This window comes from Telmatherina bonti, assembly GCF_933228915.1.
Source record: "Telmatherina bonti genome assembly, chromosome: 1".
Taxonomy (NCBI): Eukaryota; Metazoa; Chordata; class Actinopteri; order Atheriniformes; family Telmatherinidae; genus Telmatherina; species Telmatherina bonti.
The window spans coordinates 14,350,134-14,366,309 of record NC_136619.1 but is presented as its reverse complement, the minus strand read 5'-3'; the positions used below and the strand labels follow the sequence as shown (position 1 = coordinate 14,366,309).

The window sequence follows — 16,176 nt, the reverse complement described above, 5'->3', positions numbered from 1 at the left end:
ACAGCACTTTTAAATTTTTAAAGCTTTTGCAACAAGGAAATTTCCTTCTCTGAAAGCAACAGTTATCTCATGTTGAAACACACCAGCGAGCATGTGACTAACAGGAAGTTGACAAATACCTCGAGCTGGAATGTGACCTGATATGAACAATGTCTGCATCAGCATTTTGGGGGTTATCTTGTCAAAAGTTCCATTAAATCAGTGTTTTAAAAAAGTTTCACAGGCTGAAAATGTTTTAGTTGGCATTGTCTACTGACCGTAGCATATTTTCCTGATTAGACCTGTACGCTCTGATTACGTCGTCTTTATTTATGTGCGGTGACTTCACATAATGATAACATTGCCCTACCTCACCTCAACCAGAGAAGAAGTCGCCTGATCCTGATGTCCTCAGACATGGGATTTTGATAACCTCACAAGTTCAAGGTGGTTTTATTTTGAGGAGAGGCTGCAGCTTTCCACCAATAAAAAAAAAGATCTGTTAGGTCTCATTTTTAAAAGCAGACTCAGAGGAGTCTAAAAAACCTTTCTGAAACGTTCCATTCACATGAAAATTATCTTTTTATCAGGGTAATTCCAGACTGTATGGAGAAAGATATTCCTGTGGGTTACAGTAGGTTTTGGTGTTGCAATGTGGGTTCTAAAATGTGCCTGAACCTGTTGTAAACTTTGAACCAACACGATGAGCAGAGTGGAAGGAATTATAATGGTAACTAAAGAGGAATAACAGTGTTTCCCCTCAGTGTTTGGATGCCATGAAGTTAAATACTTTGAACTTCTTGGAAGGGTGGGGCACCCTCCGAGTAGCAGGAAACATTAAATAAATTGCTATGAGCTTGGTCTTAATTTGTATTATGATCAAGCGTACGTCTGTCTCTGCTCCACCTCGTTCACTTCATTTAATCAACTCAACAGAAAAACATGTACTTCATGAGTTACTTCAGTCTTTATCACAGCAATCACCAAAGCAAAATGTTTGCTTTTCTTGTTTAGTCCATAGATATTTCTGACTAACACAATCTGAGCATGCTTCATATTCAATTGAGCTTTATTTGTACAGTGTGAGTTCACAGCAAAGTCATTTAAAGGCACTTTTAAGAAAAACACAGTTCCACATTATATCAATACTCGCAGGCAAGTGAGATGTGATTATTCCTAAGACAATATCTTATACCTTGTCAATCAATAACTTTCAGATAAGTCACAAAAAACAGTTGCTTTTAATAGCAATTTCCTTTTTTATATGCTTGATATGATATAATTTTTTATATGCTTGATATGATAAAAAAACACTGATAGAAAATCAGACATCATGCTGATATAAAAAAGTTGATATCCACAATTTGACAGGGAAAGGCCCAGCAGTCAGTAATTGATTTATGTGGAACAACAAACTTGTGTGATGGCTGTTCAAGAAAATTTTTTTACATTTATGTAATATTATTTTACTAATTTGAAGGTTAACAACTTACAGGAGCTCTTAGTCTGTCATTTTTGTGACATTAAATATACATTTATCTCATTTTGATGACAAAGTGACATTTGTTGTGATGTTCCTACAGCAGTCATTAACTTCACAACTTCTACTTTTGGGACGTTGTGTCACTTTACATCACATCAACTGTTATGAACGCACACTATGTTCTGATACTTTCTTTATCTTTATCAGTGATGTAAAGCACTTTGGATGCTGTAGCTGTTTAAATGTGCTATATAAATAAAATTGATTTAGCAAAGAACACAGCGTGAGATTGTCAGTGGAGGTGAGGAAAAGAAAGAGAATAGGACAGAGTGAGAAGTAATTCGAGTCAACATCAGGCTGACTTTCACTGACAGGAGAGACTTTACAGTACAAACAGGATGCAAGATGGATGCTGAGTTTATTCTCAAAGAAAGTGCGGGTTCAAATATTTAAACCTTAGAAGTGGTACTAACTACAGTTTTCTGACAAATCCAAGCATAAAGTAGGGCTGGGTAATATGACGATATATATCATTTGGACAATAGAATATGTCTATCATTTCTTATGAGGCTCTTTTGTTTACGTCACAATAAGGTGCTTTACCTCAGTATTTTACATCAAGATGCGCTTTACGACATGCACGCAGCAATACATAAACAAAGATGGAGAAAGACGGTAGCAGACGTGTTTCAAAGGGTAATTTACTAAAAGATGACCAGCCAACCTAAACCAATGAGCTTGTTGACTGCAAAAACTCAGCCTTTAAAAAAACAAGAAAAAAATATATCAAATGTTGCTTAAAATAAGATAAATTATTTGCCAACATAACAAGAAAATTTGGCTTGTCAAGACTTCCCAAAACAAGTAAAAATACTCTTAAAACAAGAGGAGTTCTCTGGCATAACAACTAAGAATTATCTTACCTTTTAAAAAATAAGCATATGTGTACTCAATTTAAGATTTTTAATCTTGGATTTCAGTTTTTGCAGTGTCCCCCCAAAAAAAAGAAAAAGGGAAATTTCTGTCGCACGGATGCGGTTTGGATATAAAAAGACCGACGTGGAACTAGGCCTGTCGCAACAAGCAATAAGTCAATTAATTGCATGATAGGAGAAAATGCATGCAATAAGTTTGACGAACACAATAATTCTCATTTGTCTTTCTTTTCTCTGCCACATTTGTTTTAAAGACGGCAATACAACAAGCTTCCATCTGCACCTAAAACACAACCATCAACCACAGTTTTTCCAGCTGGGGAAAAAAAAAGACTTTAACAAACAGGCTAGCTTCATCTTCCCGACAGTCCACTATCACTGCGGTGTTTGACCAACAGATTAAATACAAACAGGACAGTGCAACATGGTATGCACTCAGACAGTGTGGTTGGTAAAGTCATGTTAAATTTTACCATTCCACCTCTGGTCAAGTCCAAACATGTCCCGTTATATGAGCTTGACCATAGACTGTGTAACTGTGTTACATGGTGTTCAGAGACCATATGTTCCAGAAAACCACGTCGCCGAAAACCCCAGAAGCATGGTGATCTTTGAAAGGGTGTGCTTGCATTATTACAGCATTTTTGTTATTTTAGTGGAAAATTGTCTCAAAATGACAACAATAAACGCTTAGCACAATATTATTATTTATCGCAGTAATTTCTGAGACAATTAATCGCATGGCAAAATTTGTTGGCCGACGTGGAACCGACAACAGACAAGCTCACTGTCCCAACAATGGACTTTGACACAACTAACTCATTTTATCACCCACGCAAGAATCAGGACAAAGAATACAGAATAAAGAATAGAGTCAACTAGCAAAAGCAGCATCAAGTGGGGGCGAAAACACTCATAATAAACTCCAGATGCAAACGCTGCAGCAGGCATTTACCTGTGAAATATCATTTGGCCATAGTTTCCCCACATGGAAGGAGATCACTGCTGCCGTTGCCAAGCACATCTGACACATAAATGATGACTGACACAAAATTTCACAAACAATTTAATCTCGTTATGTATAAACGATATAAAATGAGCTATATTGGGATATGAGATTTTGGACATATCGCTCAGCACTAGCATACAGTATGGAAAAGGATTCAGAAATGGAGTATAAAGAGTGGAATCGTCTACGTTACCATAATTAATTTCCAAGTTCCTCAGCTTTTAGTCTTTAGGACGATCTCCTGTAGAGTCAAGGTGTCTTGAGACGAGTTACCTTTAGCTCAGGTTGCTTGGAGAAATCATTTCAATGTCACTTTGACAAGTTTGTTTATTTTAGGGCCATTTTACATCAGCCTTTTTATTACAATTTTAGTCTTTTTCCTTGGAAAGTCCGCTTCGTTTGGGGGTTATATGAATGCACAAACTAACTTTGATTCGGATCAAAGAAGTGGGTTCTGCCCGCCTACAAACGCAGATTTCTGTCTCTTTCAAAAGGACCAAATACAGGAAGTGGACAAAACAACAAAACAAAGTGCATTGTGTTTTCAGCACATAGCATTGTAGGTAAACACAACCAAAACATGTGGGATAATAGAGACGTGGAAGAATTAGGTCAAAGTCCTGATAGAAATCTAATCAACCAGACCACTAGGATCTGATGCAGCACCTTATTTCTCACCTCTGATGGAGAGTGAAACATGTTATTTTAAAAGGTCGGATTTGTAGAGTGAACGCAATCTTGCTGCCCCCAGAAGAAATGGTAACAAAACTCTAATGAACGTAGAAACAGAAGAATGATTCAGGCTAAAATAAGATAAAAATGAAAGAAAAACCTTGAAATTAGAAAACTGAATAGAACATCCCTCCTGAACAGAGCTGGCTGCAGGTCAACATGCTTGACTGCAAAAGGAAATTTCAGCCGAATAATACCTTTCTCAATGACACATCAGCCCTCTATCACAACATGAATGCTTATTTCCATGGCAACATCATCATTCAAACTGAGTGTATTAGCAGAATAAGCCCCGTTTCCTAAATGACCAGATGTGACTTGCAGCCAGCATTAAGGAGAACAGAGGTCGGGCGGCAGACTGTAGAAAAGCATTAGGACTGCAGAGGGGGCCGAGAAAATCACTCATCATTATGTGCCATTATTTGAGATGCTGAGTGACTGACTGTTCAAGCTACTATGTTTAGTTTTAGTGGCTTTTAAACAAAAAAACATTTTTTTTATTGGTTTTCATTAGACTTTTATTGAATATCATTGGTAAAACACATTTTACCAACACTAAAAAAGTGTTTTGTTTTCTGCATGATAGAGCAACCTAGTGTTGTCTTTGATTTGAGTGAATGTGAAATTCTGCATCAAATCCAATTATATGATATATTGGTATTAAGACGATTTTAGTTCTTAAATAAAGCTCTCAAAATAACAAGAAAATAAATGGAACCTTATAAACAGGTCCCTTGCACTGCTGTGAGGATGTTTGGCCTCGCTGCAGCGCTGTCTGGTGACAAAAGGCCAGAGGGGAGAGAAGAAGGCACAGAGCCCTCCCCCTCCCTTTTCTCAGTGAGGGAAGCGGGCAGGGAGCGGGTGCTGGAGAGGTGCGAGGGTGGTGGTGTTGGTGGTGGTGATGGGGGGGAATGAATGGGACCAGCTAGTGACCTCAGGCAGAAAGAATGTCCCCGTTTGCTCAGTCGGCCTGCTCCCCTAGCAGCGCTCCACACAGCCATCAGCACTGAGGCCTTTGTGTTCACCTTCCAGACCCCAAACTCCAGAGCAGAGGCCACAGACCAGCACACAGCAGTACATCGCAGCCCCTGCTGCTGCTCTGTTCACCATAATCTCACTGTTCCTGAGAGTTTCAGCATATTTAAGAGATGGTGTCTCTCAAACTAAGTTCTTCCTCAATCCGGTTTTGTTTTTTTTCTCCTCGTTACCAAAATGCTAATTGCTCCTCAGTCTAAAAGTCTTAAAGGTCTCATCCATTGTCTGCACGGCATTCCTTCTCTGCTCATGCCGTTTATGTGGCCATGTCCCAGCATTTCAACATAATGTGTGTGTGCATTCGAAATACAGCAATTGCATAAATTTCTTTGAAAAAAAAAAAAAGAGAGAGTGGGGAGGCGGGGAGGCGGGGGTGGATTGTCTTTTCCGTGCTGGGACACCCATAAAGTCAAAGGCAGCTCAGGACGACAATTAAATCTGACTAATCCGGCAGATTTATGAGATCCGCGGGTTTCGTCTGCCAGGCTTCGGGTGAAGTCATCGTGCTGCCAGAGAGATGTGGCTGCTGTTAAATGAATTTGAATGGGCGACCTGTGTGAGATGCATGGCAGGGGGGCCGCAGAAGCCAGCCCGCAACAGAATTTCCTTTTCAGATTGGATTCAAATTTGGATTCAGATGAATGAAGGCTCAGCCAGAGGAATTCACTGTTCGCACTTCGTTAGAAAGCTCGTGAGCTAAACCTGGGCTTAATCTGTTGTGGCCATGTTTCAACCATCAGCCTGAAAGTCTAACCAGCAGCAAAGTGTTTATAGTAATGTAAAACATGATGAAAATGAGCTTTTGTTTTGATGAATTCCATATTAATGCATAATCAAATCAATACATTTTCATATTGTGGGCTCAGAAGGAAACGCAGTCGTCTTTCAACTGGAAGTTGGGGGATTGATTCCAGGTTTTTCCCAACAATGTGCCAAAGTGTCCTTGGGCAAGACACTAAACCCCAAGTTGCCCCCCAATGTGCCTATTGGTGTGTGTGTGTGTGTGTGTGTGTGTGTGTGTGTGTGTGTGTGTGTGTGTGTGTGTGTGTGTGTGTGTGTGTGTGTGTGAATGGGTGAATGTGACATATAGTGCAAAGCGCTTTGAGTGGAAAAGCGCTGTATAAGCACAAGTCCATTTACCATTTCCATTTTACCATATTATGATTGCTGATCAGCCTGTGAGCTGAGCACAATGGGATGAAAGAGAAGAGAATTTGGGGGAGATTGAGAAAACAGCTTATTATATTGATTGGCATGGGTTGTGAATTATTTTGGGGGATCAGTAGACAGCTACTGCTGCTGGTACATTAAATATAAGGATAATACGTAGCAGATTTTGTTTTAAAGGTCCCATATCAGCCATTTTTCAGCAATTTTAAATGGGTGGTAAAGGTCCAACAATATTGTTTTCTAAGTGTGTTTCTCCAAATTCAGCCTTGTTCCTTAATTTCAGTCATTCCAAAAGTAGCTCTAGTGATCGCTGCTGAGAACGGGCTTTTTTTTGTGTCTGAACCTTTAAATGTTCATGAGTGGTGCCTATCCACATCCACTCCATGTACAAATAAAAAGTAGAAGTCCTGTCTGGCAGCTCTTTCCAACCAGTTCCTAAACCAGGTGAATTTAATTAGCTCAGCTGCACTGCAGGTAGATGAGCCTGTTAGTAAAACACCTGTTTTAAATGCACATGTAGACCTAAAAACAAGGCAGAACATCTACTTTATTTTTACTTCTACTTTATATAAACCTCTGCCGGGGGGCAGGTTTATGGCAGTATCCACTACCCGAGGGATTGGTTATGTTCCTTCACGGGGTCACAAGGGGAAAGATCTTAGGCCCTGTTTACACTACAACACTAAGACAGTAAAAAGGAAAAGTTTCCTCTTGTTTACACTATTACAGAGTCTGGGGAGGATAAAAACCAATATCGGTCTCCAGAGAGAAATTTTCTTGGAATGCAAGGCGAATCCTGTCTGTGCAAACTGGAATCGGAATATTTGGCTGACGATGATGTCTTTCACTTCGCCTCATCTTGCACTTGTGCAATCAGACCCTGTTTAACCTGCAAAAGCACAACAATAATTGCGGACTTTAGTGTCATGTTGTGCAGATGTTGTTTTTGTTTCCCCTTTCTGCTTGTCCCTCTGAAGGGGTCACCACAGCGAATCATCACTCGGGTGATCTGGTACATGTTCTACGCCAGATGCTCTTACTGACCCAACCCTCTGCCTTTACCCCGGCTTGGGACCAGGCATCTTACCACACAAAAAAGTTTTGAGTGGTAAGATTATGGTGTAAACAGGGCCAGACTAACCCGTTTGAGCACACATTCGCTAATGTGGTGCTCAAATGGGTAAGTGGTGACAGAATTTGGACCTCATACGCAGGCTATGGAGACACATGACTGTCAGAAAACCTCAAGAAAGTGAATTTTGCATCATATGGGACCATTTATATACCATAGATATTAACATATGTTATCTCATTTCTAAAGAGTGTGCTGCATCTGATATGGTTTGTTGCTCGTACATAAGGGACTGATACACCTTAAAACAACACATAGCTGTCACTGCTTGTTCATGTCCACAAGTTTCTTTTTTAAGCAAAAATCTCTGTGCAGCACAGAGGCAGGTAAAAGCAAAGGTATTACAGATTCTCTTTGATCCACAATACATCTCTTTTTTTTCCCAGACAGCATATAGATATTAATGAAGATTTAAAGTGAGCTCTTTCTTCAAAGCATCTCATTTCCAAGCTATATATGTTTAAATGGTACTGTGTTGCTTTATCATTGCCTTTGTTCAACAGTTACAAAGAAACAGAGTAAATTAGAGGTTAAAATATCTTGACTAACTTATAAGGATAGGTCATGGTCTTAATATACCCAAAATTCACATCAAGAATACCAATATGGTTTGTTAGAGACCTCCCCATCTGGTGAATCTGCACTTCTTTTAAAGTCCTTGAATTTCAATTTATTCAAGACTTCCTTCATTAAAAAACTGGAAAATCTACAAAACAACAAGAAAATTACATGTTTTAAATGTTTCCTTCAGAGCCGCAGAAATATTAAAATCTGAGACTTTGGATGATGACTAATATTGAAGTGCTTTAAATGGATTGAGTGCTCCTTCGGTCATGGTCTTGGAAGTCTTTCCATTAATTTAAGTACATTTCAAGGTCTTTTCACATCAGAAACCTTTTACATTAAAATTAATCTACACTTTGTTGTGAAAACTTGTCTTATCTACAAAATCTTTCAGAGACTGTTGTCACAGGTCTAGGTAGCATTTTACTGAAACAGGAAAGTTACTGAGTAACCGGTTAGCTTTCCAGCAACAAGATTCCCTTTTGTGCTTTTCTGTTCCCCTCCTCCATTGTGTTTATTAACACTGTCACATTTTGTGTTTGTTTAATTTGATAAAAGTTGCTGCAGAAGGAAACATTAAATCTGACTGAGTTGGTTAAAGTGACAATTGATGCCTGAAAGATGGAAACAGTCAGATCATTGTTTTCTACATTAGGTTTCTGTGTAAATTTGGGACCCAAAATGTATGGTTTTCTGACTCATTTTGATGGCACAGCAACATTTAATATGTTGTATTCCTGGAGCAGTTGTTGCACAGAAGTGTCCCAAGGCTGAAAAACCTATACTTGACAACTTTTTCTTCCAGGATGCTTCCTTGCTTTTCAGCCGAGCTTTGCTCTATGTACCACATCATACCCCGGTATCTCTAAATCAACTCAGTGGCCATTTTAAAACATGCATCGTGGCTGATTCATCAATGAAAGCAAGAGAAAATTGTTGTAGGAAGACAGATAAAGAAAGACAAGGAAAGCGCAAGAGATAAGACAAGAGATAAGACAAGAGTCAGCGTCGGACTGACTTTTACTGGTTGTAGAGGGCTCAAAGTAGAGCTGGGACGCAACATGCTGGATTAGCTGTTGTAAAGGAGTGAGAACATTACCAAAGTTTCATCGTGCTTCTTTAAGCTCACAGAACGGAAACACACAAAAGGGGCGTCCAGATCCTTTTGACCACATTAAATGAGTGTAACCACCTTTCATAAACTCTCACTGGAAAATGCAGATTTAATGTTGTTGTCTTTCCTTCCAGGGAGGAGGCTGCGAGGGAAGGCGTTCTACAACGTCAATGGGAAGGTCTACTGTGAGGAGGATTTCCTGGTAGGTCACCTGTACCTTCATTTTTACAGAATTCTGTTGTAAGTAGATCTCCATATCACTACCTTTGGGAGTAGAATTTGGCTGTCAGTCGAGTTTCTGCAATTATCCTTATGGAGTCCAACACCACCCCCACAATTCACACTAATATCCACCAAATTTCCCCAAGGAGCTCATTCACCCGGTGCACACTCACAATTAAGAGGGGCGGTAGGGGTGTTGGACAGCTGTAGCTCCCAGGCTCCTGGTCCATCTGCTTCAGGTTAGAAGGGCAGACATTGGGCTTGCTCTCATGCTGATTGAATGAACTCAATTAAAATCAAAATATTCAGAAATTTATTGCATTGTGTAAAAGATAAAGAAAAAAACATTTTTGAGGACGGTAACAAAAATGAAATGGAGAAGTTTTACATTTGGGGGAAGCATTTCACAAAGGATCCTGTAAACAGCTTTATAATCTACATGAACTCATAACACATGTTCTCATTTGCTGACAATACTTCCCGTTTATGAGCAGCTTCCCGTTCAGAGTTAAACTTGTTGATCTAAAGCTTCTGTTTTGCAATCACCGCCTCTGCGATGCTAGAGGTCGGGTGACAGTATGAGACTAATCTTCTACCTCCCTCCTACGGCTGAGACTTAACTAGACTGCCCTGTCACCCCTGGGGGTGTTTCATGGGTCGAAGGGGAGGTGGTGGCAGATGGTAGATTTTTTAGTGATGTAAGGGCAGTGGGGGCAGGCTAACCAACACTACCTCCCACCTCCACCTGGTAGCTGTGTTTCCTCTACCAAGCCCCCCTATGTCATCAGGTCACGACCCAGAGGGGGTGGTGTACCACAGATGGTCACCTTCATTATCTGTCTCAGCTTCTTGTTAAAGGGAAAGCATCTATCTACATCACAAGTGTTTTATTCAGTCTATGAAAAAAATATTCTTAACAACTTCAACGTGCACAGTTCAGTATCGTATCTGAATGGAAGTAAGCATAAATGTCTGATTGGACGCCGTCTCTTAAAAAACAGCATCACAGAAAAGAGACAAAGGCTTCTGAATGGCATTGTTGAGTCAACGTAAAGAGCGCAGCAGCACCCTCTATAGATGACTCCCAGGAAAACAGCTGTTCAGGAATAAACTATTAAGTATTTTATATCATTTCTGATACTGAAGAAAATCCTTGCTGTCTCTGGTTTCACCCGTAGTACTCTGGTTTCCAGCAGACGGCTGAGAAGTGCTTTGTGTGTGGTCACCTCATCATGGAGATGGTAAGAACTTATCAAAGCAAAATCAACAAAAGGCAGTTCTCACGGGAATATATTTCAAATTGATTTTGACTTTACACACCTTTCATGATTATTTACCGTGTATGATACTGAAGAGCTTTACTAGCAGTACTACTGTTATCTTGTGGTTTTTCATTGCTTGTGTATGTGTGGGTGTTTAGATACTCCAGGCGCTGGGCAAGTCCTATCACCCTGGCTGTTTCCGCTGTGTGGTGTGTAAAGAGGGTCTAGATGGAGTGCCTTTCACTGTGGATGTGGAGAACAACATCTATTGTGTTAAAGACTACCACACGTAAGAGGAACATCTGTGTTATTAAACATTATGTCTACTTCTTGTTTGACCCACCATTATCCCAGTATTATGTGTGAGATGTTCCTCTCCACAAAAATAGATCTGGTTCAATATCTGATTTTCTTTCTCTTCCCTTACAGGGTTTTTGCTCCCAAATGTGCCTCGTGCAACAAGCCCATCCTTCCAGCCCAGGTAAAAATTCAAATGAGCTCATATGCAGGAGTGCTTGCTGCTGCTTCTGCTTTGTGATCTGAGTATAAATCAATTTGGTGTTGAAGTTGCAGGAGCTTGTTCTCCTGCGTTACATCCTGCATTGTACTGCCAATTTTTACAACAGAGACAGCGAGTGTGAAGTCTGTCAACCTGTAGACCCTTAACTTTATTTAAGACAGTTATTGAGATCAAGACATTTTTAGTTTTGGGGTTGTCATAAAAACAAATACAGACTGTTAAAAAAAAAAATCTAATGAAATGAATGCTAAACGTTAGGTCTGCATTTTTTAAATACTGAGCTTTTTTTGTATTTTTTTAAACTGTTAAGTAAAATAGTAGAGTTGTATCATGAATTTGGGTTTAAAGATACAGAGATGAACTTATTAAAATTGACGCATTTCAAATTCAGGTGACTACAACCTTCTCTTCAGCTTTAGTCATGAGAACATTCCTGATGCTGTTTTATTGATATGTGTGAGCCATGCTTTCATTATTTTTTCATTGCTTGAGCAGAGAAAGATGTGGAGTTGGCTCCATGTGTTTAATTTGCACTGAATCCAGAGGATGGTCTCAAGAAACTCACAATGCAAATGAAAGCAGGCCATTTCTGAGATGCAAAATAACACTAAACCTTCAGAAAGACGAGGGCGTGAAGAACAGGAAAAATCAACAGCAACAAAAATAAATGAATAACTAAAATATGAACTATCATGCAGCAGTGAGGCTTGAAGCATGGGAAGTCTGGACACATTTTCAGCATCAAACTATAAAGAAAAGACTTTGGAATGTGAAAAACACAGGATCAATGACAAATATTAAAAAGTCAGATGTTGTCTGTAACAGCATTGTTTGCCAAATGAAACCAAAATCAAGACGAATCACCATGACAGAAAGCAAACATGTAGAGGAGACTTGAAACAGCTGATAATCCAAAGCAAACAAGATCACCCATAAAACACAGGGTACAGTAAAAGAGTAAAATAAAAAAGACCTCCTAGAGTCTTTTCCTGCACAATTTTCCTTAACTTTGTCAAAAAATGCCGTAAGTTAGATTAAAGATGTTGGGAAACATCCAGAAGAAAGATGAACACAATCCAACAAGAATCCACATTTTTACAAAGTTGTGGCCTGAAGTCGCTAAACTACGGTTGCCATGGTGTTGGGGTTATGCAGTCTTGTCTTGTGTTGTCCTGGTTTCCTGGTTTATTTTGTTGTTTTTCCTCCTCTGCGTGTTTAGCTTTGCATTTCCTGTTTATTAGTTCACCTGGTCTGATTTGTTCATTGATCTCACCTGTCCCTTCCTTCAGTATATTGAAGCCTTTGGTTTCAGCTCCTCCTTGCCATCCTGTCGTGTGTGTGTGTGTGTGTGTGTGTGTGTGTGTGTGTTTGTGTGTGTGTTTTAAGTGTTGTTGGGTGTTAGTTCCTCTTTAGTCATCTAGTTGTTCATGGTTTTAACTCTCATTTCCTGCTGTCACCATTCTTCCTGTTTTTGGATTAACACCCCATTACCTGTGTCCTGTCTGCCTCCTTAGTCTTCTGGCCTGCGTCTAACGCCGCACCTCTCCCCAACCTGACCACAGCTGTTTAAACAGATTAACCACAAAGTGAATTATAAACTTCACATCATCAGTGCAAATAATTTAGTTTTACTGCTGGAATTTTATTCATGTTGCTTTTATAATACATTGTGTCAAATACTGATTTATCAGGGCTGGTCACCAGAAGAAAAAGGAAATAAAAAGCAACAAATGTGGATGAAAACATCCTTTCCTTTTATAAAAGATGGTCCAGTTTTCCCTAAAGGACTAATGATAAGAAACATTGAGGCTCTTTTCTGCAACATATAGAAAATTTAAACTTTTTTTTTTTTTTTTTGCCAAGGTTGCCTTGTAGACTTAAATGCTTGCATGTTTCAGTCATTAAGCATTTGCCAGGCTCGTGGATAGCATGACCACACGTTGCTGTTTATTGATGAAACTGCTGTTGTCAGACTCCATTCCTCAAGGGCCAATGTCCTGCAGGTTGTAGTAATTTCCCTGCTCCAATACTAGATTCAAATCAAATGGCTCCAACAGCTTGTTTCCATGTTCTGCACAAACAACCACTCATTTCACTCAGGTGCTATGAAGCAGGGAAACATCTAAAACCTGCAGGACATCAGTTTGCCATCCTTGGTTTAGACTGACTCAAACTGAGCTAATCTGATTAGAGGCTTCACAGTACAGATGGACAAGGATCCAGAACATACTGCAAAAACACCCCAAGAGTTCAATGATCAAGAGCAGTTTTCTGCAAGGAATCAATCCCTCTTGTTTTTTTGTTGTTTGTTCTTAACAGGGTTCAGAGGAGACCATCCGGGTTGTTTCTATGGACAAGGACTACCATGTGGAGTGTTACCACTGTGAGGTGAGGCACACATACTGCACCACGCAATCACACGCAATCACACACGAGGCACGAGTAAGAGGGCCCTGTCGCACACATATAATTTGACTTGAGTTGAATTAAGTACCACAGTTTATGAAGCAGCTTTTCTGGCTTTCAGACTGAATGAAACAGCAGTTACACAAATGCACTACAACATTTGCACACTGCTCTGGCAGACAAATCCACACACACACACACACACACACACACACACACACACACACTTAATTTTACACAGAAGCTTGCACATCCACTCAGTCCTATAAAAGCTGTGAACCTGAGAGTAAGAGCTACAGACTGTGGAATGAGACTAGACTTTTGTACCAATTTGTGTGAATCACTAACTCTTATGGGATGAATGAGACACACTCGAAAAAAATTTTTACACAGACGGATACCAATCCAAGGTCACAGCTGAGCGCGGTGACTCATTGACAAAGCACATTCCAGCGTCGTGCTTCCATCTCAGCTGGGAGCTCGATGGGAAAAATGTTCCTCATTTTGATATTCAAGAGTGACCAACTTTTTCTTTTTATTCTAATTTCACGTCATCCAACAGTTTTCACTTCTTTATCAGTAAGACTGTCCTTATCAGCAGAGTCACACTTGTTAATGTTTCTGAATGGCTGACATTCCACTTCATGGAAATGGATTTGATTACTAGTAATCATTAAACCAAGGGTTGATGCGGTGGGGGGGGGCTAAAGTCCGCAGATGAATCATTTCAGAAATGGTAAATTCATTACATATTAGGAGGGAGAATTGGTTTTCTGTGATACTGTATTACATCCGGTGCCTCCACACTTGGTTTGTTTAACAATGAGCAGAGATTTAAATGAGATTCACACAGATTCAAAGGATAAATGTGTTTATAATGCATGCACTTTGCAACTTATTATCCATTTGTGAGTCATCAGTGGTCATTGAATTTATTTAATAATCCCAGCATGTTTGATGTCCACCTATCTCATCCTGTCAGCAGGATTCCTCAGTAGGTTCAGGTTCAGCATGATGGTTTATAAATGCATGAAATACGCAGAAGCTCTGTGCTTGTCGGTTCTCTTAGAGGCAGAGCTTTCACCCTCAAGATCAGGGGTGCCCAAGTCCGGTCTTCAAGATCTACCATCCTGCAGTTTTTAGATGCAACCCTTCTCTTGTTAGCAGGCCTCTGTAGAGCTGAATGACATGCAGAAGAGGAATTCAGCTATTTGACTCAGCTGTGCTGGACAGGGGTTGCATTTAAAGGTTGTAGGATGGTAGATCTCGAGGACTGGACTTGGACACCCCTGCTCAAGATTGTCTCTGGGTTCTCCTGAAATCTCTGAGGCTGAACTTGTCTTTAAGCTTTGGAGTCGGAAGATCACTCATCAATGAATCCACACCCATTCATCCATCAAGCAATCCGCCAGCTTGTTTTCATTAATCTTTTTTTTTTTATCAACTATTCTTCTGTTTTTTTGTAAATACATGTACTCAGTTTTCCTTTAAATAGGTCCTCTGTTAGTAAAGCTTGCTTATGTCTGGATGTGAGCGGTGATTGACTGTGGTGAGTTCATGTTTCTGTGTTTCTGCTGCCCTGTTAGGACTGTGGTCTTCAGCTAAACGATGAGGAAGGCCATCGCTGTTACCCACTAGAAGGCCACCTTCTCTGCCACGGCTGCCACATCCACCGGCTCCAGTCGAAGGTCCCTGCACACCCGCCCCCAAGCTACCCCCTTCATGTTACTGAACTGTGAGGAGGCGTAACAAGGTGCTTCAGGACACCAGCAGTGGGTTTAAAAACAAAAAAAAAGGCCTGAACCCCCCGTAGAGCAGTTCCAGGAAAGCCTCTGTGTGGCCATTGGAGATACTGCAACCCCCACCCCCACCATCAGCCAGACAGCCGGCCACACATACTGCATGTCCAGCCACAAGCCCTGCTGTCACATGGCAGTGCTGGGAAAAAAGGGTCGTCCCCCCCATTCCATTCGGGTTCCTAACCCTGAAACCAGTTCACCCAGAGGCCCCTGGTGACGTCACACCTCCTGACCTCGTCACATTCCTCAAAGAGAAGGCCTTTTGGATTTGGATCTCTCTTTGCTCCCCTCTCTTCCCCTCCATGTCCTTCATTCCTGTGCTCTGACTGAAGCGGTTAACCGCACTGAAACAGCACCAGCGCTGGCACGGCTGAAAATGCTGCTGCTGTCGGCATCAGGAAGATCCGGGGATCAAGCTGCTACATTCCAGTGCTGGCTGGAGCGGACAGGCAGTGCCTTCGGACTGGGCTCTGTCCGTGCAGCTGGTAACACTGAAATAAAGCCCTGCTAAAGGCTATGCAAAGGACACCCAGCATCATGACACAGGGCTGTGCAAACAAACTGCACCAGGCTGACACAACGGATGCACTGTAGCACCGCAAGCCCGGAGGACCGACTGACATTCCTCTTAAGAGTCTAAGAAGACACCTGGAGAGATTCACAAGCAGTGTCTTAATGGTTATATTATGATGGAGAAAGAAACTTTAGATGCACATAGATTCTCTTTTATATATGAATATATATTTCGCAGATGTTTTCCACATAAGATCCTAGATGTAGTTCTCTCTCTTTTAAAAAAAAAAAAAAAACCAAC

General features: G+C 40.6%; 1 protein-coding gene across 1 annotated transcript in view; it reads left to right on the top strand.

Moving 5' to 3' along the window:
• wtip (WT1 interacting protein) overlaps positions 1-15,519 on the top strand; it is a gene marked incomplete at its 5' end in the record, with an annotated part of 30,600 nt that extends 15,081 nt beyond the window's left edge. The window contains 6 exons of the mRNA XM_079246446.1: positions 9,288-9,355; positions 10,554-10,616; positions 10,796-10,926; positions 11,067-11,118; positions 13,477-13,545; positions 15,150-15,519. Coding sequence (XP_079102572.1) covers positions 9,288-9,355; positions 10,554-10,616; positions 10,796-10,926; positions 11,067-11,118; positions 13,477-13,545; positions 15,150-15,302 — 536 coding nt within the window. The 3' untranslated portion in view covers positions 15,303-15,519. The remainder of the gene's footprint in view (positions 1-9,287; positions 9,356-10,553; positions 10,617-10,795; positions 10,927-11,066; positions 11,119-13,476; positions 13,546-15,149) is intronic.
• Positions 15,520-16,176: the final 657 nt, after the last annotated feature.